The following is a 27837-nucleotide window of genomic DNA, read 5'->3' as shown; positions in this document are numbered from 1 at the left end:
CCACAATATTTATGTTTGTTTTCCGGTTATTTCCCCGTTGGAATAAATCACTATATTTGTTGGACATGAATGCGATGATAGACTTAAGTAAGTATTTTTTTGTTGCTTTTACATAAATCAGAAAATTTTAAAAGAATGAAAAATCTGTTTTAGTTTGTGGTGTATATCAATCCATCAATTAAATGGGTTACCCGTATTTCATAATGTTGTGAAATCCATTCCATCTCGTTCCAGCAAATTTTCTGACATTGATGTTGCATATTCCTCGATATAATCTTAAAAGTTTATGGTTCATACATGGAAATAGAACATTAACCAAAACGTCTTACAATCTTGATGGAATTAGTGCGCCTGCGTATATTTTTAAGGATGAATTCGGTAGCAGCATGTCTTCAAATGCCTCCGACGATCCACTTCTATTTAAACGATATTTTGTTTTTGTACAAAGATTTTTAAAAATCTGAAGTCTCTTAAACCGGAGGTTAAGCTTGTCCCTAAAGAAGAATATGCACTAGTTTAGTGACAATGAACGTCACTCTAAACTCCGAAACATGTAAATGTATTGTATAAAAGAGCATGCAAGACAAACAAAGGTTTCTGACTTAGGACAGGTGCAAAAATGCGTCTGGGAAACACATGTTTTGTTAGATCTCAACCAACTACCATGTTTCTAGCCCTAAAGAATAAATAAACACGAAAAAAATCACTAAGCAAACTGATAATGATACATACATTAACAAGGGGATACTAGTAGTTACTGACATGCCAGTTCCAGAACACAACTTATAGGATTAAGAAAATCAAGCATAATCACTTCCGTTAGGTGTTTTTTTTTACGACCGCGTCGTCTTGCGTCGTCGTCGTCGTCGTCGTCGTCCGAATACTTTTAGCTTTCGCACTCTAACTTTAGTAAAAGTGAATAGAAATCTATGAAGTTTATAACCACAAAAGGAAGGTTGGGATAGATTTTGGGAGTTTTGGTCCCAAAATTTTAGGAATTAGGGGCCAAAAAGGGCCCAAATAAGCATTTTCTTGGTTTTCGCACTTTAACTTTAGTTTAAGTAAATAGAAATCTATGAAATTTTGACACAAGGTTTATGACCACAAAAGGAAGGTTGGGATTGATTTTGGGAGTTTTCGTTTAAACAGTTTAGGAATTAGGGGCCAAAAAAGGGCCCAAATAAGCATCATTCTTGGTTTTCGCACAATAACTTTAGTATAAGTAAATAGAAATCAATGAAATTTAAACACAAGGTTTATGACCACAAAAGGAAGGTTGAGATTGATTTTGGAAGTTGAGGTCTGAACAGTTTAGGAATTATGGGCCAAAAAGGGGCCCAAGTAAGCATTATTCTTGGTTTTCGCACCATAACTTTAGTATAAGTAAATAGAAATCTTTGAAATTTAAACACAAGGTTTATGACCATAAAAGGAAGGTTGGGTTTGATTTTGGGAGTTTTGGTCCCAACAGGGTTTTAGGAATAAGGGGCCCAAAGGGTCCAAAATTGAACTTTGTTTGATTTCATCAAAAATTGAATAATTGGGGTTCTTTGATATGCCGGATCTAACTGTGTATATAGATTCTTAATGTTTGGTCCCGTTTTCCAATTGGTCTACATTAAGGTCCAAAGGGTCCAAAATTAAACTTAGTTTGATTTTAACAAAAATTGAATCCTTGGGGTTCTTTGATATGCTGAATCTAAAAATGTACTTAGATTTTTGATTATTGGCCCAGTTTTCAAGTTGGTCCAAATCGGGGTCCAAAATTAAACTTTGTTTGATTTCATCAAAAATTGAATAATTGGGGTTCTTTGATATGCCAAATCTAACTGTGTATGTAGATTCTTAATTTTTAGTCCCGTTTTCAAATTGGTCTACATTAAATACCAAAGGGTCCAAAATTAACTAAGTTTGATTTTAATGAAAAATTGAATTCTTTGGCTTTTTTGATATGCTGAATTTAATCATGTACTTAGATTTTTGATTATGGGCCCAGTTTTCAAATTGGTTCAAATCAGGATCCAAAATTATTATATTAAGTATTGTGCAATAGCAAGAAATTTTCAATTGCACAGTATTCAGCAATAGCAAGAAATCTTCAATTGCACAGTATTGTGCAATAGCAAAAAATGTTCAATTGCACAGTATTGTGCAATAGCAAAAAATCTTCAATTGCACAGTATTGTGCAATAGCAAATATTTTCAATTGCACAGTATTGCGCAATAGCAAGAAATATCTAATTGCACAATATTGTGCAATAGCAAGAAATTTTCAATTGATTGGAGTTATCTTTTTTTGTCCAGAATAGTAGTTGAATCAATTGAATCAACTTAAATCATTGTTTTATACAATGCACAATATATATTCACTTTTACTACCAACTGATAAATTAAAATACTCTACCATTCAGTGATAACAAGCACTTTTTGTTACATTTTAATATTTTATGATGTATTTAAATGAGTAGTTATTGTTGTAAACTCCATTAGAAATTTGAATCGAGATCAGTTTTGGAAAAAGGGAAAGGGGGATGTGAAAATAAAATGGGGGGGGGATATAAATTTTTCTCATTTCAGATTTCATAAATAAAAAGAAAATTTCTTCAAACATTTTTTTGAGAGGATTAATATTCAACAGCATAGTGATTGTTCAAAGGCAAAAAAATATTTTAAGTTCATTAGACCACATTCATTCTGTGTCCAAAACCTATGCTGTGTCAACTATTTAATCACAATCCAAATTTAGAGCTTAATCCAGCTTGAATGTTGTGTCCATACTTGCCCCAACCGTTCAGGGTTCAACATACGCGGTCGTATAAAGCTGCGCCCTGCGGAGCATCTGGTTTTATCATACCATCATATTTATATGATAAGGACATAACCCCTATAAATCCAACAACTGGCTCTAGAATAAAAGTGACTATTTCCAATGATGAGATCCTTCAAGTATATACTGTAGTTTCTGACGTTGTTTATCTTCTTAATTAATTGTAATTTTGTTCTCATACTTGTCTTTGTAAATTATAAACCTTCACTTTTAAGTCCATTTATTGTAATATTATTTCGGCGTGGCTGCCCTGTAGTTATGCATCCCAGCAATGAGGGGGGCAAGGGGTTTAACTGTTATGATGTTATGGGGCAATTTAATTCTTTGTTATCTGTTATTTTGAAAATATATTTGCTGTTAGCTGTTATTGTCTTATTCTTTGTTAGCTGTTATTTGGCTTTTAGTTTTTTTGTTATCTGTTATTGTGATAATGTATTTGCTGTTAACTGTTATTGAAAATTGGAATGTTAGCATTTTTTTTGACAGTCAATATTCGGTATAAATTGAAGATCATTGGACATTGGGGTCTACCACTACTAATATGTTTGTCCCGTATTCAGAGAAGGATTCCATTAACATATACCCATCTCAGAAATCATCGGAGGTCCAGGACAATTCAAGTATATCTTATAGATTACCTTAGCCGTATTTGGCACAACTTTTTGGAATTTTGGATCCTAAATGCTCTTCAACTTTGTTCTTGTTTGGCTTTATAAATATTTTGATAAGAGCGTCACTGATGAGTCTTATGTAGACGAAACGCGCGTCTGGCGTACTAAATTATAATCCTGGTACTTTTGATAACTATTATGATTATCCTTTGTAATAAATTCCATTTTTTATGAATGTGTATGCAGAATTATCTTATTTTTTTGTATGAGAATAATGTTCCTTGTTTCCCGTACGAACATATGAAATTAAAACAATTCTTAATATGACAAATAGGAAAACATATGGCCAGGAATATCTGACAAGGATCTCAATTAAGGACTAGGTCCTAACAACCACTTAACCTTTTATATAACATGGTACATAGACTCAGCTCTGTGATTCTTTTCAAAGCAGGACCAAATGCATTGTACAATGAAAGTTCCAACCATGTACTTGGGTCCGAAGCTGCACATAACTCATTACAAACAAAGATTTATTTCGTTTCAAGCCATTGTTTCCCTACTAAACTATTATTCTACTTACAAGTACACTTGGTACAATCAAAAACCTCAGCTGATAAAAAATTGTTCAAATAAGGCATTTGAAAATGGTGGAATAAATTGCTTTTGGAGTGTCAAAATTCGTTCGAAGTACTTGATAAATTGCATGCTTATAATTGGTGCTTTTGTTTTTTCTACCCTATATACCACTTTGCCTCATAGTCTTATTAAGAAAAAATCACACACCTCATTAAATGGTCATTTAAAAAAAGTCAGAATATTCAAACTCTTTTAGGTCATTTTTTTTTATTAGCAACAAACGGAGCTTCAGTCAATATATATAAACAATACACCAACGTTTTATGAGAACTGCTGAAAGCAATTTTGAGTTATTTTTGAAAACTAGAAATACCACCTTTTTCTAATGAATAAAATCCTTTAACTCAATAACATAAAATCTAAAATTAATAAAAATCGAAAGGGAGTTTACAACAATAGATATAAACATTTCAGCAAAGTTTCATGAGAACTGCTGAAAACATTCTTTGTGTTAATGTCTGAAAACTGGAAAATCCCCCCTTTTTAATTAATAAAACCCGTTACCTCGGAAACGTAAAATCTAAAATTTATAAAAATTAAAAGTGACCTCATGTTAATAGATATAAACAATTCACCAAAATTCCTTGCTTTGTGAAAGCATTTTTGAGATATTATCTGAAAACTGAAAAAAACATAAATTTTATTGAAAAAAAACCCATAACCAAGAAACTTAAAATCTAAAATTTATAAAAAAAAAAAAAAAAAAAAAAGGAGCTCACGTCAATAGATATAAACAATATTCCAAGGTTTAATGCAAATTGGTTAAAGAGTTTTTGAGTTAATATCCGACATGTTGACAACAGACGGACAACAGTATACCATAATACGTTCCGTAAACGAGCGTATAAAAAATGTTATAATATATTGAGTAGTAATTTTAACACATTCTAGAAAAGTCATAGAAAATGGAATGCATTACAAAGATTTATATCCGTAATAAGAAATACTGATTTGTCAAAGACCGAATTATTTTAATATTTCATTTACTGTTATCTGTTTTTGTCCATTTTAATTCCTTGTTATCTGTTATGAGCCAAATCAATTTGCTGTTTTGCTGTTATTGGGACCCCCCTTGCCCCCCTCAGCAATGGCTTGTGCTCTGGTCTTTCATTTTTTGTTGATGTGCTTTGTCTATATGCCATTTTGTTTTTCTTTGTTGAAATATTTCATTGTTTTATAGTGATAAATATCATTGGAAAGCATATCATTTCTTCTTATTTGTAGTATAAATCGCCATTTAGATACTGCTATAGTTGCTCGTTTTATCATCTTGAGTGAGGAACAGTTAGTTTCGTTCTTTCTTTCCATGCAGCACATCAATAAAATATAAAATTAAAGGGTTATAAATGACACAAAATTGGTTGTAATAAAAGAAAATAAGTTGAAACTATGATATATCTGCAATGTCAGGAAAGAGTTAGACTATTTCATATTTTGCAACGATTAAAGTTTCAGAGTCAGCTGAATCAGTTATATTAAACTTTAACCCAGATCATTTTACTGAATAGAATGGAACAGCAAATTTTGTATGAATTTTATGAATTCTACTTTCAGGTTTTGCACATACAAGTTTGAGAAATTCTTCAGAATAACGACGATAAAAAGACAAAGTTACAATGGAAGAGTATAACATGTATCTACCCATTCTTAATAAACTAACGATAGATGTATTCCCAGAGATACTGCGAGATCGTCTGGAATCCTTAATGAATCACACACAACTTCCTGATTGGTACGCATCTATTAGAGGGAGAACATTTTTCAGCAAGATTGAAGAAATTTATATATTCGAAAGTCCACAGAAAGGTTATGAACAATTCGATTTAAGTCTTTCGATAAAGATTTTGAAATATTTGTTTGGAGAAACAACCATTAATTCACATTTAGACACTCTATGTCGAATCAGAAACAAATTATCTCATTTACCAAATACGAATATCACTAGGGATGAGTTTGACTCTTATTTTAAACAATTCTGTGATGTAGCCGATAGTATTGAGAATCATCTAAGAAGACCAGGATGTTTACGTAAAAGGTTTTGTGACATACGCGACAAAGGTTTTGTCGTGTTTGCAGGTAAGGATCAATTAACAATACTAAATATCCTCAATGAATTAATATCAACATTTGTTTTTGCATTTTTTGTGTCTCCTTAGCCGCGATATTCATCCTATGTCTCCGTATCTAGCATAGACGAGACAATCTACAACTACGACCAGTAATACAATTTAAAGGCACTTTTACAGAACCTTCATCACACCGCAACATGTTCATTATTTTGGTGCACCATCCAATTACTTTTTATGGGGACAAGTTTAGGGACTTTGCAGAGAAAAACAAGAATTTAGTTATTCCGTAGTATGAAGAAATCATTTTAATTTAACTATATAATACATATTTCATTTTTTCGGATTTATGGGTTTTTCATATAACAGGATATATACTGTCATTAGTAACACAATTTTGAATGCATGCAACACATCTGTCCATGAAATGCTAAGATCAAAGTTAGATGATAACTCAAAGAAGAAAAAATTATGAGCATTTGTATAGCAGTACCTGCTTTTATTATAAAGAAATGCATAATACATATTATTCTTATAATAACTCTTACAGGTCAAGCAAGCATTGATGACATACAGAGACAACTGAATGAACTACAAAGGAACGTAAGACATTTTTATTTAAAGTTCTATCAATCTTTATTGATGATGGTTTTGTATTAAAATAACATAGAATTATGAAAACACGATCTTATTTTGCCTCGGTTCAGTTTAAGACATTTTGTTAACAGTTATGATTTAATTCTACTTTTCTTTTATTAAATCACAGGGAGAAGGAATCACAAATTCAGAAATTAAACAGATAACCATGACTACTGAATTAGATATACAAGAATTAGAAATAAAAAATAAAAAAGAGTATGTCAAACTGAACGAGCTGAAGAAAATGCTGACCCGTGTAAGTTTTATTGATTTTAAATATACTTTAATGTGTTAAAATGCCATCATTCGTCGGATGGAATTTATAATGTGGTTTTCCTTTCTCTTCATATTCACGAATATTCAATTAATTATTAGTTACCTCCCGAACAATGCCTGGTCATAACTTCATTGGTGAAAACATGACAAACAGTAAAACAAAGCACCCAGTAATGGATGAAGGACAAGAAATCTGGACTGCAACTAAAAATTAACTTGAAGAGACCACGATCCTCTCACAATACAGTCGTAAATGATCGAACGTAATGTTATTATATATCATAAAATTAAAAAAAGAAATGGGGACTATACCAAAGAGAAAATAACCCAATGGGCAGATGACAGCCGAAGGCCACCTATATATCAAAACAGACACCACTCTATAACAAACCATGATTTTACTATAAAAGACATGACTTTTGCAGAAATAGTGGTGAATTTTCATTCCCTATCAACCACAGAAAAACTTAAAATATATGTAATTAAGAGAGATGAGAAAGGTATGCCAATTAGACATTATTAAAACGACAAAAACAGCTTAAAACAACCGGCTGTTACATATTGTCTTAAGAATAACACAGAAATTTACATGATATATTTTATGTCAAGCTATTAATCGTTACCAGCTTATAAAAGTTTTGTAAATGACAATTTATATTTTATTAGGTCGGTAAAACGCTAGAGCCTCCAGAGGACACCAATTCTTATCATATTTGGAAACATAAATTAGGTAGATATAAAAATACAGATTAAAGTAATAGGTTTTTATACGACCGCAAAAAATTTAATTTTTTGGTCGTATATTGCTATCACGTTGGCGTCGTCGTCTGCGTCGTCGTCGTCGTCGTCGTCGTCCGAATACTTTTAGTTTTCGCACTCTAACTTTAGTGAAAGTGAATAGAAATCTATGAAATTTTAACACAAGGTTTATGACCACAAAAGGAAGGTTGGGATTGATTTTGGGAGTTTTGGTCCCAACATTTTAGGAATTAGGGGTCAAAAAGGGCCCAAATAAGCATTTTCTTGGTTTTCGCACTATAACTTTAGTTTAAGTGAATAGAAATCTATGAAATTTTGAAACAAGTTTTATGAACACAAAAGGAAGGTTGGGATTGATTTTGGGAGTTTTGGTTCCAACAGTTTAGGAAATAAGGGCCAAAAAAGGGCCCAAATAAGCATTATTCTTGGTTTTTGCACAATAACTTTAGTATAAGTAAATAGAAATCAATGAAATTTTAACACAAGGTTTATGCACACAAAAGGAAGGTTGGGATTGATTTTTGGAGTTGAGGTCACAACAGTTTATGAATTAGGGGCCAAAAAGGGGCCCAAATAAGCATTGTTTTTGCACCATAACTTTAGTATAAGTAAATAGAAGTAGTAGGGCAAAGCCGATTCTGCCTCACACATGCAGAATCCTGCATAGAAATCCCCACCTCGAGGGCAAAATGCAAACAGACGGCATTCCTATTGAGTATAGGGTAAATCATGACTTTCTTACATAATGGATTCGTCAACATGGAGGATTTTCCCAGCGAGGACGCCCTTCAGGAGAAAGTAAAGGAGCAGAATCAGGAAGCTCTCAAATGGAGGGACATACCCACCGAGGTGTTTTATAAGATCTTGGAGGTGGTGGAAGTGGATGGAAAATTTGACAAAAACAAAAGCAAAATTCTCACTCTAAAAAATCGAGGAGGGGAGACTATCAAGGTATGGGCCTGCCCCACGCTCAACAAAGAGAAGGGTCCCTTGCAAGGAGCTTTCGTCCAGAGCACGGGATTCAAGCTGAGCAAGAAATCTCAACAGCAATACCTCTCATACGACCTGGTGAGGATGTGAGGATGAAAAAAAAAAAGTTGGGGGTTGGGGTACAAAATTTCCCATCCGGCAAAAGAGCTGGATGGGAAATTTTTTTTGGTTATTTAGCGCCTCGAGCGTAGCGGAGCGAAGCGTAGCGGAGTGACGAGGCGTGTTTTTACGGCGCATGCGCATTAAGGTCCTCACTAAAAGTGGTAGAAGGTCGGCGCAACTGATCTTTCTCATCGTAGTAATTCTTCAGGCAGACGGCAGGGGCACCATCTTCACCCGGGAGCTGGGATTGGTAGGATCTGGCCAAGCGGAGAGTATCATGATGCTTCTTCTTCTTCTTGGTGATTCGCTTGACGATCAGCGAGAGCACTAGGGCGGTCGTAGCACACAGGCAAGCGAGGGATCCAAGAGGGAGGGACGCCGCGACACCAACCCCGGTCAGAGCAGATCCCATGGTGCCGCTGGTAAGTAGCAGACTGCTTATGGAGGCCGCAGCTTGGACAATGGAGACCACCTTATCGAGTCGCTTATAGATCCGAAGCATGCGGGCATATTTCAGAACTTCGGACTCCAGGAAATCCTCGAGTTTAGCATCCACGTCATCGGTCATTTATTTATAGGAGCATGCCGAGCAGGGGGATACTCTTAAATGGGCTATTGGGGCCTAAGATCAGCCCCTTACCATCGTAGAATTGACGTCCGCTCTTCAAGTACAATCCATCGCCGTAGGTATTGGGCAAAGTGTCTGGGCTCAAATACAGACCACAACCCCGAGGTTTCACGCAGCATACTTCTCCACCCCTCTTGAGATATAATCCAGATCCCACGGCCTTCTGGATGGCAGCACTACCCAAACCGCTCAATGCGCCCACGCCCAAAGCAGGTAGCACGGTTTTGGCTAGCATGGGTAGCGCAGCAGAGGCGAGACCTGCGAGCATGGGGAGGAATCCACCTTCTTTCTGCACGTTATACCTCACCTGCTTCGGACTCATCTCCAAGACCATACCACCCTTACTGCTCTGCAAGAGCTTGGCGATGCGCTGGATCTGGCGGCGAGTGAGGAACATCTTATGATTACCGGATAGGTTGGCATGCGACAATCGGACGCTCACGGGGCAACCGTTCTTTGCCGCACGCTGAATCTTCTCTGCCTGACCTTTCGTCAAGTTGAGACCGTACTCTTGATAATCCATTTATTTATACCTCACGCAGATGGAAGCGGATGGTGAGATTCTCTCCTCGCAGATCGATAGGGCGACCGTCTTGATCGGTCAGATACGTCTGCATGCGATCGATGGTCCTCAGGGTCACGGGTAAGTAGACCAGATTCTTGGGAGTCTGGATGATCTTCATGCCTGGATCGACCGCGGGAAAGAAGCTATAGATGGTGGACTGCTGGGTGCCGTTGACGTAGCTTCCGTGGATGATATCGCTATTCACCAGGATGCTATTGATGCTGATGATATTGACGATATTCTCACCTTCCGCGTAGCCATTAGTGCTTCGATCGTAGGCATACGTCCGGCGCTCGAATCCAAGCACCGAACTGATGCTATTGGGCACGTCGAAATCCACTTGATAATTTCTAGCTAAAGTGAGGGTCGCTCTCAGCGTCGCGCGATTGGCATCGAGAAGGATCTTAGCCTTATGCTTATTGAGCCGCAGTTGCCGCTGGATCTCATCATTGATATCGTCGATGCCATAAGAGCCGGTGCTCAGTGCGATGGGAAACCAGTGGGCGCCATCGTCGGGAGAGTAGCGGAAGGAATTATTCCCAGCATGAATATTGGGGATGGAGTAATAAGTCTCCAGATTCACGAGGGCCATCTCGTAAGATTTCTCCTCGCGCAGCTGGAGGGGTGGATTGAAGCGAGTCAAGATCTGACTATCGTTCCCAGAGACGATGAAGGAGAACCCATGCTTGGGCTCGGTATTGGTGGCGATTTTCCGCAAAAGTGAAGCATCCATTTATCTAACCCTCCTCAGAAGACGACGCTCATCTTCTGGCCGTCGGATTCGAATTGGAGGATTCGATCGGAGATGATCAGGGCGAAGGCTTGGGTATTGGCAGGGACGTTGCGCTCGAAGTCGGCTCGGATCTGGATATCCACCGTCGACTCTTTCAGCCGCTCGGACTGATGGCTCACGTCGATGACGAATAGGGGATAGAGATCGATGAAGTCGGAGGGATTGATGCCACCATTGCTGAGCAGACTTTCCATGCTATAGAATTTCTTGCGGAATTCGGCAGCCTCCTTATAGACCCTGGCGACCCTGCATTGGGTGAAGCCGGCATTGAAGTCCACGGCGGGATAGCGCTCCGCATTGAGGGTCACGTGGATATTTCGCAATCGGCAGTGGTCGAAGACGGCAGCATTATGCAGCTGGTCGTTGCCCCTTTCAGTCTGAAAGGCGACGATGATCCATCGTGGCTTCTCACGTCCACTTTTAGCGGCCAGACGCCAGTGGAATTGCGAGGTCTGGGGCACGGCTATGGAGTCGCACTGCCTCATGCGAAATCCGCAATCGATCTTGGTCTTGCTCTGGATGGTCTTATAGAGCCGCAGCTTCTTTTCGTCGGACGGGATGACGTGGGGGACGAACCACGAGACCTTGCTCAAGACTACTTTGGCCACGTCGTTGACGGCGGCGGCTCGGAGGATGGCATTGGCATCCGAATCGCGCACCAAGGAGAGCTCGTGCTTGAATCCGTAGACGATCTTATCATAGTCCTCGGCAAAGCCAAAGACGTGCTTGAGCGGGATGGAGAAGGAAAAGGATCCCTTATTGACTGGCTTGGTGATGATATATCCGTGGCGCGCTGCGAATCCAACGTTATCTGCCTCGGCATCGGTGGTGGAATCTTTGAACCATAGCTGGTTGAGGCCTTGGGATTTGGAAAAATCGTCGGGGTACGTCAACATTCCTAGCATGGTGGTGGCGATGCCGGGGTCGTTGAGGTGCTCGATCTGCTGGCCGGAGAGTCGGTAGCTGATGCTACGAAAGAGATACATGACACCGTTATGGATGAGCGATACCAGATCGCCGTCGGCATATGCAGTGCCATCATTCTTCTGAAGTCGGCCTTCGATCAAGAGATAGCTTTCGGCGGGATGGAGGAAGAGATCCTGAGTCTCGATATTGATGCGTATCTCTGCGCCGGCATTATTCAGCTGCGCCCCGGCTTGAGGTTCGTATTCGTGAACCTGATATTCTTGGAGACTTTCATCGAAAGTTAGTCCTTCGGTGATAGAGAGCATATCGGCCATCATATATTTATCTATAGCGCTGGACGAAGTCGTGGATGGTGGCGATGCCCCCGCCCGAGATGAGATTATTGAGACGGGCCTGCTGCTGCGAGGTCCTCTTGGACTTGATGGGTGGTGCTTGAGGCTTCTTTTTGCGGGTCACTCGATTAACGACGTGGTCCACCGCCTTGCTTGCACCTTTCTCCACGCCTTTCAGGGCTGCATTGGTGGCGGCGCTCACGGCCTTGCTACCCAACGTCTTGGCGGCGGAGGAGGTAAGCACCCGTCCGGCTAGATTGGCGATGGTATCGAAAAGGCCTCGTCCGCCGACGGCATACTTCCGACGATATCCGTGATTCACTAATAAAGGCATCGTAAATTTATTTAGAGGAGCTTTCGATGTAGCTTCTCGTACTCATCCCTGCTGATATGACCGGACTTCCTCATGGCGTCGAGGATGGCCACGATTTCGTTGCACACCCCATTATTCCCAGCCTGGTAGGCGGCAGCGCAAAGATCGAGACGATCCAGCAGCTGGTTGAAGCATTTAGGGAGGAAGACGGTGGGCACCCCGCTGCCATACTTATCTTGCTTATAGATATACGAGACGATCTCTTTCCATTTACGGCTTTTGCTGGCCTTGGGGGTCTGCGAGAGCGCAGAGTTGCCTTGATACATGACATTAGATGCTCGCAGGATATCGCCATAGGTATGCAAGTCCTCCACGTCGAAATCTTTGGGATGCTTCAGGACCATAAGCTCCCATAGGCCGGGAGTACCCTTATAGCGCTCGCCATCGACGAAGATATCGTCTCCATCGAAGGTGACGGGCAGACTCCCGATCATGATGGTATCGTCTTCCACGCGCAATCCAAAGGTATGGTCGGCCTGGGGAGTCATACGGAGCTGGAGATAGTGGGCGGCTCGCGGACCGAGGTTAGTTTTCAATGCTTGCTCGATGGCAAGTTGGTCGTCATCGTCCTCGTCGGCAGGGAGAGGAGGGGGAAGGGCAGGCACCGGGGCGGGCAGAGCGAGTGGGATATCTTCGATCTTTTTGGTGATCTGGGAGGCGGTCTCCTTTTGCGTCTCAACCACGGGCTTGAATATCTTGGAAAGGTCGCGGCTGAGTCCGATCTTATCTAGGCGACGCTGCATATCGCTAGCTTGGATGCTGCGCTTGGTCTCCTGCAAGTCCTTGGCAAGCGCCTCACGCTGCTTGGGATCGGTGATCTTGATAAACGTCATTTATTTATAGCATTGCCAACGCCCCTAAGCGATGGATTGATCGCCCCATAGCGTTGGAATAAACGCCCCTAAGCGATGGATCGATCGCCCCATAGCGTTGGAATGAACGCCCCTAAGCGATGGATCGATCGCCCCATAGCGTTTGATCGATCATTCTCCCATGCTTTTTGCTTCCTGCCTCAGCGGGATGAAAAACCGTGGATTCCCGAAGGGATGGATCGCCCCTTAGCGTTTGAATATTGCCTGCCAGCGTGGAGGAAGTTCATACGGAGACTTCGCATCTAAGAGACACTCGAAAGAGCAGTAGGGCTCGCGGCTGATTCTCTTCGCGGTTTTAATATCGTACTCCCCCACTATCCTCACTTTTACGCCCGACCAGAGGATGGCAAATTTGGGTATGGCTATAATCTCGTCGTGGATATGACGCAAATCTTTGCCGCGAGCGATCTGAGCACCACACCGATAGCATGCCTCGGGGAAAAGATTCAAATGCTTCTTGCACTTATCACTGCCCGATACGGAGGGATGCGTACACCGATGGCCGCGGACGGTCTTGATGCTGCACGGTGGTCCGGGCGGCGGCTTAGGTTGGCGGTTGGAGTGGGAATTATAGGTCCTTCCTTCGAAATCCTGATCATCGATGCGGCGAGCATATCTTTCAGCACCACATTGACTGCAGCTATATCCCGGGATCTCACCATTAATAAGCATACGCTCCCACTGGTGCTCGCATTCAGGGGGTGGTCGTGGTGGGGACTCCGGAGCATTCTTCAGATCCAAGTCCCGTTGATTCTCAAGGAAAAATTCCTGAAAGTGATCCATTCTTTATCTTAGACTCGATAGAAATCGTCTAGATTGCATCGATATTTCCCAGCCGTCTTGGGGCTCGTGAGATCTATGGTCATGAATCCGTGAGGCTTGGCCCAGCAGTGATCGCATAGGGCATCGAATTGAGCCGGGGTGAGATCGCCGCAATGGTCCCGGCGGATATGATCGCGATTTTTGGCATCCTGCTCAAAGAGGCAGATGAAGTTGGCATTCTCCCGGATCGATTGCCGCGGGAGCTTGAAGTAATTTTGGCAGAGGTAGAAGCAGTCCACGTTATTATGACGACCGCGCACGTAGTAGTCTTCGCACTTGCTCTGCTTGCTCAGCATCAAGTCGTCGAAGACCATGAGGTTTTTGCGGGTGGGATCGAGCTCTCGGGGATCGGGCACGTCGCTCGCCTCCTCGAAGAAGAAGGGTTCGATACCGCCAGGCTTGGGTGGTGGCTTCATCGCCTGCACCACGTCGACCAAAGAGTGGGGATAGCGATCCTTGATGGAGAGAAGGTCGCGGATATCGTCTTTCGAAAATCCTTTCCCAAGAGCCCGATGCAGTAGCTGATAGATGGGCTGGTGGAGCGATTTTCCGAAGACGTAGAGGCGATCGTAATCGAGCCACCCATCGCGCAAGAGGAGGTTATTCAGCAGCGTCGTCTTGCCGCAGTCTGACTTCCCGATGATCAGACCTCGGATGGATCGCTGCGGGAGGAGATAGTGATTATGCCGACGACTTACGGCGGGCTCATCGTAGGTAATGTCTTCAACGTCCATTTATCTATATAAAATGGGAATGTATTGCTTGAAGTGCAAGAAGAAGACGGAGACGAATAATCGTGCCGTGATCACGAGCGATGACGGACGGCGGCGGCGGAAGGTAGGGACCTGCGCCGAGTGTGGCACGCGAAAGTCGCAATTCATCAAGACGGAGAGGGGCGCCGGACTCATGAATAAGATGATCAATCGTCTGCCCGTCGAGATGCATCTGCCGGGGCATAATTTTACCGGTCCAGGGACCAGACTCAGCCAGCGACTCAATGCCGACGGCACCCCCAAACCTTGGTCGAGGCCCATCAATCGAGTCGATGAGGCCGCCTATCGCCACGATCTTTGCTATGCCAAGCATAAGGATACGGCCGCATGCAATTCGATCTGCGATAAGACGATGCTAGCCTCCCTCGATGCCATCCCCAATCCCACTGCACGCGAGCGCTTCGAGCGTGGTATCGTCAGACCCATCATCGGTACCAAAGCACGATTTGGACTAGGCGTGGGGGAAAAAAAAAAAAAGTCCGGTGGTCGGATGAGCTAGCCGAAGAGCTGCATAAGCCAGTCCGACGTAAATTTCAGAAGCGTCGCGTGGTGGTAGGTGGGGTGGATGATACCTGGGCTGCCGATCTCGTAGATATGAGCGCCTTTTCCCGCGATAACCGAGGCTTCAAATACCTCTTGAGCATCATCGACGTCTTCTCCAAGTATGGCTGGTTGGTGCCGCTCAAGGATAAGAAAGGCGCCACGGTGAGAGATGCCTTCCGGACCGTCTTCAAGGATCGCACGCCCGAGAAGCTATGGACCGATAAGGGCACGGAATTTTATAATCGCGAGATGAAGGATCTTCTCCGGAAGCACGGCGTCGAGCTCTACTCCACGGAGAATGAAGAGAAATCGAGCGTGGTGGAGCGCTGGAATCGTACCATGAAGGAGAAGATGTTCAAATACTTCTCGGCCAATTCCACGCGAGCCTACCTTCCCGTCTTGGAGGATCTCGTCCGCCAGTATAATACCACCAAGCATCGATCCATCAAGATGACCCCCACCGCCGCCAGCCAGAAAGAGCACGAGGCTAAGGTCTTCTGGAATCTCTACGGAGATCTCCCACCCATGCAGCCACGGCGATTCGACGTCGGCGATAAGGTCCGAATCACCAAGAAGAAGGGCACCTTCGAGAAAGGATATACTCCACGCTGGACGGAGGAGGTCTTTACCATCTCCCAGACCCTAGCGACGCAGCCGCCCACCTATCGTCTCAAAGACTACGAGGGTGAGGAAATCAAGGGATCCTTCTACGAGCCCGAGCTCCAGCGCACCGACCAGGATATCTATCGCATCGAGAAAGTCTTACGCCGGCGGACCCGGGGAGGGACGAAGGAAATCTACGTCAAGTGGAGAGGGTATCCCAAAGAATTCAACTCCTGGATCAAGGAGTCCGACTTGCAATGATCCAAGCAGGCTTTCCGGTCTCGATCAAGGGAGACCAGAAAGTCTTGAAAGAGGATTAGCCCCGTCGTGGGAGCACTTTCTTGATTGCATCGATCGTTCTTTCATAATCGGTCAAATCACTCACCGAGCGCCGACCGACCCTATCAGTTGTGTGATGCTTCAGCTTGATAAAAGTCTCAAGGGTATCAATCTTTTCCTGGTTGACGAACATCTGATTTTCAAGGGTTTTATATTTAGATTCTGCGGCGTTTATCTTCACCTGCATATTTGCAACCAGCTCCTGCCAGTTCTTTGGATACCATCCTTTCGTGACTGGCTCGCCTGCTTCCGTCCCTTTTGATAGATTTCGAATGGCATGCCCCCTCATATCTATATCACCATTCATCTCACCGCCAGCCGTGGGTAAGCACTTTACCATCTCTTTCTCGATGCGATCCAGACGCTTCTTCTCTACCTCGATGGATTTCTGAGTCGCACCAAGCTCCACCTCTAGCTCATCTATAGCTTTCACGCCATCCTTTAGCTGGAGATTGACCCATCGCTTCGTGACCGCGTCTGAGCTATCCCTCGGCAATCCCAAACTGGTGATCCGATTATCGTTCATATCGAGATCCTGGAGCATCCGCCAGATGGGCATGCGCTTTCTCGAGTGAGATCCAAACTTATCCATTTATCTATAGTCCGAAGATCACATCCTCGAGCGTCCGACCTTCCGAAAGGAGCTTCAATACGTGCAAGCAAAAGTGTCCGCAGACCACGTCGCCGCGCCGCTGGAGCTCATCGGTATTATATCGAATCTCCGGCCGCAGATAGCCTACCATCTCGTCAGGCGGAGGCAGGCCGTAAGGATCGAAGTAGACTTTGAGTCCTTCGCGCTTATGCCAGCATGTCCAGTGCGTGCCGGGGCCATGGAAGTCGTCGTGATTCAGGATGCCACATTCGATGGGTCGTGGGGCGGGTGGTAGGCCATCGCGCATGAATATTCCTCTGAATCGAGATATTCCCAGGGCAGAGGCAGCATCCTCGAGCTCTGCATCCGAGAGGGGCTTGTGGGGGAGGAGGATGTCATGCACTCGTATGCTACTCATTTATTTAAGTGCGGGGCGCCGTGAGTGATTCGATAATGTCCGTGGGCAAGGGTGCTGATGCCGTCCGGGAGGATATGGCGCTTATCGTCCTTGGCGGAGAGAGCGATCTTGTTGATCTCCTCGGCGTAGATCTGATGGAGATGGCTGCGGAGGATGCTCATCGGTCGGTGGATCTCCTGCTGAGTCTCAAGGCATCGCTTGTAGTCGTCGAAGGCGATGCTGCGCTTGATGACGCTCTTGGTGACTCCCTTCGCCTTCTTGGTGGCCTGACCGTCGTCCATCTTGAAGGCGTATAGCTTCGCCCGGAGCCCCACGAAATCGGTCATGATCTTCCCGCCGCATTCGTCCTTGAACATCCCGAGGACTTTCTTATTTTTGCCGGTGGGGATGGTGGAAGGATGCTCGATGGGATAATTTGACGTATCAAATTTTGCCTCGACGTGTGGAGAAATATCCTTGTAGAAATCGTCGGTCTGGATCTCATAGGCCAAGCTGTCCGTGTCGGTGAAAAGCAGCCGAGCCTTATCGCCGTACATCTTCCTCACGAATCCATAGTGGAAATCGTACATGAGGAGCTTCGAAATATCCAAGATGCAGGCTCCTAGATAGATCGGCTTATTAAACTTCAGCTTCGTCTTCTTCATGTGGACGGCTGCCAGATTCTCAGTGAAGACGACGCGACGATCGAAATTGGGCTTGGCCACGAGCTTCAGGGCCTGCTTCTCGGTGGTGACGAGCCTGACGTCGACGTGCTTCCGAATATTTTCCATTGTTTTGCCGAAGACCGAATTATTCATGAGCTTGAAGAAGTCCTTCTCGGAGTCGGTCTTGGCTTTGGCGCGGAGAGCAGTATTCAGATCTACGTAGTGCTTAAGCCATGGGGATTGCTTGAACCTGATGATCCGACGGCATTTCGTAAGCTTCATGCCCATCTCCAAATACATCTTTAGATTTCGATAGTGGAGCGTATATTTTTCACGCTTGCCTAGATGAGGCACTAGCTTCCGGACTTTGTCGATCTCCACATTCTGGGGGGCGAGAGGATAGTCGTTGTGGGCGTCGTGAAGATCCTGTGGATATTCGAGATCACATTCTATCATGGCACCATATTCGTGATCGTCGGAATATTCCAGGATCTCCCCAATCTCCTCTGGCTCCACCCACTCAAAGTCTCCCGTGGGAAGAGGCTGCGACATCGCCCACCCGTAAAGATTATTGGCATCGAGGTAGGTGAGATACTTGGTGGGCTGGGAAGCGTCGTACGTGCTCATATAGGGGTTGTTGGCCTTGCCGTAGCGGTGAGAGATCATGGCCACCCCTCCTCTGGTCGCCTGCTCAAACATCATCAGCATATCTGGATCGGAAAGAAGCTCCAATCTTTGCCCAGTGGTTTTGAGGGCGGCGTCGTAGGAAAGGCCGGGGGATGTGTAGTAGTTGGCAGGATCAAGCCCATAGTGAGTCTGGCAGATATCCCTGAAATTCTCGAAGATATCACTCAGCAGAAGCACGTCGGTCTCGAGATAAAGATCGTGATAATCGCGCAGAGTCTTGCACTCGAAGGCCTCCCAGACCTTCTGAGCGTGCGTGTAGTCCTCGTCACTAATATCCTCTCCGGAGAGCGTGCTGTAGAAGGCTTCTTTGGGCGGGAGATAAGTCTCTTCCAGCTTGGCCGGTCCATCCATATATTCGTAGGGAAAAACTCCCTTCCGAATCATCAGCTCGTGACGATCACCAAACCTTGCTTTCACGGTCTTGAATTGGTCAGGTGTGAGATTCTTGGCTAGATTATCCAACGAGCTGAGCAAAAATCTGCACGAATCGACGAATCTCATCTCCAAATTATCCACCTGCTTGGAGAAGCTGATATATTTCTCGTCGGTATTGGGGATGACGTTGATCTTACCCTCAGAGAATCCAAGCTCCTTGACGAAGATGTGAGCATCATATCCGCTCAAATTGTGGAAAAAGATGGGGACGTGCTTCGGGAGCTGGAAATCCAGATTGCACTGGTTGTGTGCTGCGCCGCGATATTTCCCGGTGAGATGGTCATGGTCCCGAACCTTATCCCCTCCCAATGCATCCCCACAGATGTGGCAGTGCGTGCTTGCTTCGAAGTTCGCCTTATCGTCGTCGGTCATCTCCATAGGCTTTTTCTCCTTGTATAGTTTGGCGATGGCCCGCACTTCCTCCTCGATGCACTGCACGAATTTCTTGGCTGCATCCTCTCCGCAGTAGACGACCGGATCTTTGTAGTCGCCGTGGGCGTACTTTATGTGATAGCAAAAGCCCGAGGGTCGCTGAAGTTGGTAGGCCTTCGTGTAGGAGTGTGATGAATCCGGCTGGCAGGTGTCGAGCTTCTCTGTGAAGCACTCAAAATCCGCGTAGATCGCGAAGGGGACTCTCATCATCTTTTTGTGATTATGGAAGCCGACGAAGGATTCTTCTTCCGGCATCACGATTCTGACGGCATCCTTCCGACTGCAATATTCCATGTGCTCGTCCAAGATATCCTGCCTGGAAAAATGGTTAAGGCATCTTCGGCAGAAGAAAAGTTCGTGACCATGCTCTGAGATTTGAGAGCCTAGGAGTCGTGAAAGGCTCTTGATCCAGCAGTAGTGCTGCTTGCTATCGCTGGTTTGGAAGAGAAGATCTACGTGCCGCATGCCCGTATTTTTGGATATTCTGAGGGGATATACCTGAAGATCTTCTTCCCCATCCTCGCCTTTCTTTAGCCCGTCGTAGCCGTAAACGTTGATGTTGAGATCTACGTTACACCTCTCGAATTTATCGATCGCCCTGAGTGAGACTGGGAAATCGATGCCTTCAAATTTTAGATCATCCTCCCACTTCACGTACTGACTGGGGCGATTAGTATTTTTCTGATCCACCTCCTCATGATGAAGCGCGGAGAGGATAGCCCACTTGAAGCACTCCTGATCCTTGTTCTGCACGTTGATGATGGCCTTCTTTTTCGCGAGTGCTGATGGAGTCGGTATGAAGGAAGCCCCTTTGAGCGGGTTGAATTGGTTGAGGTGAATTTCTAGGTTCTCGACGTGTCCCAATGTCCACCCACTCCCTTCCCGCATGTACTTTGCCATATTTTCCTTGACCTTCCCCATCATGAAGTCGATTTCTAATTCAAGGTCAGATGACTGGGTGAGGATAGCTTGGGCTGATTGAAAGTAGGGAGTGACGTATTTATTTTCCCCAGTCGCTGGGTCGGTCTTCACCAGCTCTGCTAGAAGCACTAAGTTCACCTTCAATCCCTTCTTTTGGGCGAGCGCATCGGAGATGGTTGTGGTGACGGTGCTTCGACTTACCTTTAGAAAAGTGGCCACGTCGTGCTGCTTCGCGGGTTCGATAACGACCGTGCCAAATACACCATTCAGTGCTTGACGTCTATCGGTGACATTGATCTCATCCTCGACTGGGGCGTTTTTAATATCTTCTTCGACCAAATGGTTCAAATCGTCTCTCTTGAGCTGAGAGTACTTGGTGAGACCACGATTCTTTGCCAGTGCTTTGAGCTGCTTCTTGCTGAGGACTTCCTGGCGGGGAAATTTACGGGCGGTTTTCTCCTCGATGAACTTCACCAAGGCCTTCTTGTTCTTCCTGCTGATCCCCCTCAGACCCTCGTCCTTAGCTATTTGACGTAGGGTCTTCATGGTCTCTTTGACCACCATCTTACCCTCGACTGGGATGATCTCCTCCTCCTGCTGGCGTGGTTGCTTGCTATGCCTCCAGCAGAGGCCATCCTTCCCGGGCTTGCTCTTGCAGAGCTGCCCCTTCTTCCTTTTCAGTGGATAACCGCAGGTGGTCTTCTGCTCCCCATCTGGTTGATGCTCAAATCGCGGCTTGGTGGACTGCGCACCGCAATTTTGACACATCTGGGTATGCTCATCCATCTGCGTCAGGTTGGGGGCATCACAGCACTGCTGCTGCCTTTGAGGGGTTGGGGCTGGGGTGCTTTCTTCCAAATCTTCTTCATTCTCCAGAAAGAAATCCTGATAGTGATCCATGTTATCACTATTGGATTCCATCCTTTTATTTATTTCAACCTGTGACATCCTTCCCTTTAAGGTGTCCTTATCCCCACTTTCCTGTGGAGACTGACTTATGCTCTGTACGAAAGACATAATTCTTGTATTTACCCTATACTCAATAGGAATGCCGTCTGTTTGCATTTTGCCCTCGAGGTGGGGATTTCTATGCAGGATTCTGCATGTGTGAGGCAGAATCGGCTTTGCCCTACTACTAATAGAAATCTATGAAATTTAAACACAAGGTTTATGACCATAAAAGGAAGGTTGGGTTTGATTTTGGGAGTTTTGGTCCTAACAGTTTAGGAATAAGGGGCCCAAAGGGTCCAAAATTGAACTTAGTGTGATTTCATCAAAAATTGAATAATTGGGGTTCTTTGATATGCCGAATCTAACTATGTATATAGATTCTTAATTTTTGGTCCCGTTTTCAAATTGGTCTACATTAAGGTCCAAAGGGTCCAAAATTAAACTTAGTTTGATTTTAACAAAAATTGAATCCTTGGGGTTCTTTGATATGCTGAATTTAAAAATGTACTTAGATTTTTTATTATTGGCCTAGTTTTCAAGTTGGTCCAAATGGGGGTCCAAAATTAAACTTTGTTTGATTTCATCAAAAATTGAATAAATGGGTTCTTTGATATGCCAAATCTAACTGTGTATGTAGATTCTTAATTTTTGGTCCAGTTTTCAAATTAGTCTACATTAAGGTCCAAAGGGTCCAAAATTAAACTAAGTTTGATTTTAACAAAAATTAAATTCTTGGGCTTATTTGATATGCTTTATCTAAATATGTACTTTGATTTTTGATTATGGGCCCAGTTTTCAAGTTGGTCCAAATCAGGATTCCATATCAAGTATTGTGCAATAGCAAGAAATTTTCAATTGCACAATAGCAAGAAATATGTAATTGCACAATATTGTGCAATAGCAATTAATTTTCAATTGGAGTTATCTTTCTTTGTATAGAATAGTAGTTGATAATATATGTTGGAAATTTGCCAGACATGACTATAATGTCATTTTCTATTTTTATTTGCCAATAACTTTATGTAAATAACTTCATTGAAAATTTGCCAATATAAAATGTTGCTGATGAAGCTTTTTTTCCTTATCTTATCTAAAATGTTTTTAGATAATGTATGTTGGACATTTGCCAGACATGACTATGATGTCATTTTCTATTTTTATTTGCCAATAACTTTATGTAAATAACTTCATTGGAAATTTGCCAATATAAAATGTTGCTGATGAAGTTTTTTTTATTGTTTTATACAATAAACAATGTATATTCACTTTTACTACCAACCAATCTTTACCATTCAGTGATAACAAGCACTTTATTTTACATTTTAATATTTTATGATGTATTTAAAAGAGTAGTTATTGTTGCAAACTCCATTAGAAATTTGAATTGATATCAGTTTTGGAAAAAGGGAAACGGGGATGTGAAAAAAAGGGGGGGGGGGGTTGAAATTTTTCTCATTTCAGATTTCATAAATAAAAAGAAAATTTCTTCAAACATTTTTTTAGAGAGGATTAATATTCAACAGCATAGTGAATTGCTCAAAGGCAAAGAAAAACTTTTAGGTTCATTAGACCACATTCGTTCTGTGTCAGAAACCTATGCTGTGTCATGATCAACTATTTAATTTTAGATTTAAAAAGTTTGAAGAAGAAATCTTTAATTGATTTGTAAAATCTTGACATTTGTTTTGTGTAAAAAAAAACCATGTAATGTCAAAAATTTGATCACAATCCAAATTCAGAGCTGTATCACGCTTGAATGTTTTGTCCATACTTGCCCCAACTGTTCAGGGTTCGACCTCTGCGGTCGTATAAAGCTGCGCCCTGCGGAGCACCTGGTTTTAAATTATGAAGATTTAAAAATAATTGGCATCCGTAATGGTGTACCTGTATATCTAGAAACGTTTTCAATTATCATCTGTCTTGTAATTATTTTTCTTTATCCTTAAACAAACTTTTAGAACAAAAGCAATCATTGTACAAAAAGTAATATTTTCCCAGTGAATATTTTAAAAAGATATAACAGTTGTTATCTATTCGTTTGGAGTGTTTGACCTTTTGATTTTGCCATTTAAATGTAGCAAAAGGCAATAGGCGAAATTACACACAGGAGAACGTGAAGTATACATAACTTATATATTTTCACCTAAAACGTAAATCTTATGGTTCAAATATGTATCAATATCTATTTTCAAAGTATACTGTCTCATATTACAGATCTACCTGCTGTTCAAACTGCATTGCCAAGGAACCAAATAATACAACAGGCACTGAATGGAGACAAATCAACATTTAAAAATCAGGTATTCAGTCAGCACAATTTTAATTAAGTTGGTTATTTAGGGTTTTTTGTTTTGCTTTTATGATACCATGCAATTGAAATAATTGTTATTGTAGAAAAGAATAATATACGGTTTAAAGGGACATCGCAGAGTGTGTAAAAGATAAAAGATACACAGTGAGTTTTAAAATTACTGAGGTTTTGTTCATTTAATATTTTTTATCAATCTTTATTTTACATAAATAAATTAAAGTAAATTAAGGGTAAACATCAATGAAATAACAACAAACCAAAACCAGAAAAGACATGTAGGTAATTTATCTTTAATAAAACTGACCTCAGCTGTCGACATGTGGTTTACTTTCGTTTGCTCGTATATAATGGAATACGGTATATAACTGTGTAATAAAAATCAATCTTTGGTAGTGTTTCGATGTGTCTTCCAAGATGCTAGGGATTATATACAGTTATGTCTCAAAGTGGGCACATTTCACATTTGTCATTCTAATTGTTTGCACCTTGAATACAAAGTTTTATGTTTCTTCACAAATTACTTGAATATGCTTCAAAGAAATTACAGTTAATGTTATAGTCTAAATCATTGATTATTCCACATTTGGGGGGTTAAAGAACCTTAGGTGGTACTGCAAATGGGTGCCGGTTTTGCATTTATTTATCTTTTGATTTAGATTGATGAAATGCCTTTTCCCTAAAAAAGATAACTAATAAAGATTCACACCACACAAGTTTATGTGTTTGGATTTCATTTCCAGATTATATGCCAAACGACAGACACAACAGAGTCTAACACAGACACAGTAAAAGAACAATCACAATGCAGGTACCTAAATTATTATGAGAATGTTATTCCTGGAATTATAAAGTAATTTTTATATGCAAGTGAAGATGATTTTTTAAATTAATCTTACAGAAGTTTTCCAAAGTTCAAATCAAAATCGATTAGAATAAGGTAAATCACAGTAAAAATAATAACTTGAGGGAATCACATGTACTCCAAAAGGAGTGAGACTGGTGCGACGACAGGGTAAGCATTGTCGCATGTCCATCATGCACCATGCAAATTCACTCAGTCAAATTGTTAAAAAGAATCTCAACTCATTCAAAATATTAGCTAGTGGTATAAAAATGACATGATGAACCTTCGATATTTGTTAGTTAACACGTGATGTCTTTGGAAAAAATTCTCAAAGTGGGGAGTCCCAATAATATACTGCATCTTGTCGACGAGCATGCTGGTAATATATTCAAATGTTTCTTTTTATTGTAATAGTAACTTATAATGTTTTGTTAATTAAACTGTATCAGAAATATAAATAGTGTTTATGTAAATATAAAAAAAAAAACCCAAAACACTTGGTCCGTCAATTTTAAGATCCTCAATGATTTTGTTTAATCATCCTCGTGATCTATAAATTTTATTCAGGTTACAAAAACAGCCATCTGACTCTGCTGCTGATCAACCTAACGAGATTATATCGATTCCGCATGCGAATGATATCTGTAGAGAAAAAAGAATTTTACATCAACATCAACGTCTGAAACCTCGTTACCTTAGACCAGAACTTACGCAGGAAACAGTATCAACAGTTATAAACGTCACTCAGGAGTCCATCTTATCCGGGTCAATGAATCCTCCCTTACCTCATCGATATGCACATTCATTAATCACAGAACTACAATCAAAAAACGATTACAAAAATATAAACGAAAAAAGACCACACATTGCTACCAAAAATGGAGATGCAAAGAAAAATGTGTCTTGGGAAATGTGTTCAACTAGAAATAGGCCTGGAAAGAAACATAAGGACGATGCTGCAACTAAGAAAGATCGAAAAGTATGCAGTGCATATCCTTCAAAAGGAAAGCCGTCTAAATTAGAATCGACTGTTGAAGTTGATCAAAGTCAGTCTGTAATACCTCTTAAGATGAAAAGATGTTCAAAATGTAAAAGGGAAGTCGATGATGCCTTGAATGTTACTGATAACAGACTTGTTCTTCGAAGTTTGTCAATCGAAATTAAACAGATTGTCAATGAAACAAAACACCAGTTGTTTTTTTCTAATCCAAGACATGGACTTGATTTGAGGGACTGGGTAGAGAAACAACTGTCAAAATCAAAAAATGAAAGATTGGAAACATTTCACACAGATTCAAAGGAAAACATGTAAGTCATAAAAGGAAAACGTACCTTAAAATATCAGGGCAAAGGCATTATCAAGACAACAAAAACCACACGTTTTAGTAGCAGTAAAAATGAACAAAACCAATGATTTTTAAGCTTAAAGTCAAGAAAAACATCATAAAAGTTATAGAAAATAATTCAAATACCTAAATATATTAAGTGAATAGTTGAGCATGTAAAACACTAAAATTGGATATTTCCAAAGTTGCAGAATTAATTTTGAATATTTTTTTTTAATAACTATTGCACCTTATGGTTTATTTTCTTTGCTATAATAAGTTATTTAACTGCTATATCCTACTTATATAATTAGTAGAAAGAAAAAGAAAACAGAAAGAAAACAATGCACTTGTTACCAAGCATTAGGTGTTGAACTTAGAGAAGACGCCTCAGTCGACGAAGATGCGAATCCTTATAGTCCAAGTACGTAATGAGATATATATATATATTAATATCTTTTTTGTTTGTTTTAGTTCAATATTTCATGCAATTTTATTCCTTTATTTATTTCCACTGCTATTTGTTCAAAAAGCAGACAAAAGACATTAAAAGGACATTCACACTCATAGGATCATACCACATCTCCTTTAAGTGTTGTTGAACTTATTTTCTAAAAAAAATTACATGCACATACTCACAAAAATGATTTATTTAGTGAACACATCGTATTTTTAATTTATCTAAATTATCAAAATATAAAAAAAAACCCATTTATTTATTAAATGATTGAAGCAATCGTTTTTCTTCCAATGTCAAATACCGAATATTACCTGCCAATTTAGACAAAAATATATCTGACTATTGAATGAGTAGGTTTTAGAAAGCAGATATACCGGTATAAGAACATGAAATTGAAACTTTCATTGGGAAAATGAAGGTTGGTGCTAGGGGATTTGTTATCAGGTATTTTCATTCTTTCAGATAAAAGAGTGAGTACTGCGGACGTGGCGATCCTTCATTCAGATCAAAAGGAAGATGGAGCACTGGCAGAAAGATATCTAAATCATTTGAAGGCAACAGTGATTGGACTTACAGGCGAAACACAGGAAGCGATATTTCTTCCGGGAAGAAATGTATTTGACATCGAACCGCTATTAAAATATAAAAACATTTTTGTGCTAATCACTAGATTTTATGAACGTGCAAACCTATTAAGACACATAGTGCGAACGTTACGTCATTTGTTACTTCGTTTCGATATGAAAATGTGCAAACTAATACCTGTCTTTATGGAAAATATAGGACATTCACCCTTGGAGTTCATTCCAATTCATCCACTGAAGTTTTACAAAACATTAGAAGAAAGTGAACAAAATAAACTTGAAATCAATCCATATTATTGCAATGCTTTGAAAGCTATATTTAGGAAAGAACTGAATTTTGGCTAACAATCATTTTTAAGACATGAATTATTCAATAAATATATTATATACATACTCTTCGTTTTCATAAAACCTCAATAAAGATATTCCATAGAAAAAGTCAGATATATGACTATTTTGCTTACACAAAATTCATTCTATGTACGAACAACATTTGTAAAGAATTTAATATAACAAATATAAAAAGAATGTATCACCCACACGGTAGCCATTTTAGCGTTATGTAAAAATGGACATACAAATTTTAGTTTCTTGTGTATAATTCGGAGTTTAGTATGACGTCCATTATCACTGTACTAGTATACATATTTTTAGGGACCAGCTGAAGGACACCTACGGGTGTGGGAATTCTCGCTACACTGAAGACCCATTGGTGGCCTTCGGCTGTTGTCTGCTCTATGGTCGGGTTGTTGTC

General features: G+C 41.4%; 1 protein-coding gene across 2 annotated transcripts; it reads left to right on the top strand.

Moving 5' to 3' along the window:
* Nucleotides 1–27476, top strand: LOC143048118 (uncharacterized). Of its 2 annotated transcripts, none has more exons than XM_076221606.1 (10): nt 1–87; nt 5632–6153; nt 6694–6746; nt 6910–7038; nt 7725–7788; nt 23774–23859; nt 24611–24678; nt 25282–26022; nt 26357–26463; nt 26962–27476. In XM_076221606.1, the coding sequence occupies exons 2-10, from the start codon at nt 5694–5696 to the stop codon at nt 27426–27428; spliced, it is 2175 nt and encodes a 724-aa protein (XP_076077721.1). In that variant the 5' UTR covers nt 1–87; nt 5632–5693; the 3' UTR covers nt 27429–27476. The 2 variants fall into 2 exon arrangements, with proteins under 2 accessions (XP_076077721.1, XP_076077712.1); XM_076221597.1 differs by having other exon boundaries at nt 26354–26463.
* The last annotated feature ends 361 nt before the right edge of the window (nt 27477–27837 follow it).

This window comes from Mytilus galloprovincialis, chromosome 1, assembly GCF_965363235.1.
Source record: "Mytilus galloprovincialis chromosome 1, xbMytGall1.hap1.1, whole genome shotgun sequence".
Taxonomy (NCBI): Eukaryota; Metazoa; Mollusca; class Bivalvia; order Mytilida; family Mytilidae; genus Mytilus; species Mytilus galloprovincialis.
Note: the sequence above shows the minus strand (reverse complement) of the source record. Positions and strands in the feature narration are given on the sequence as shown.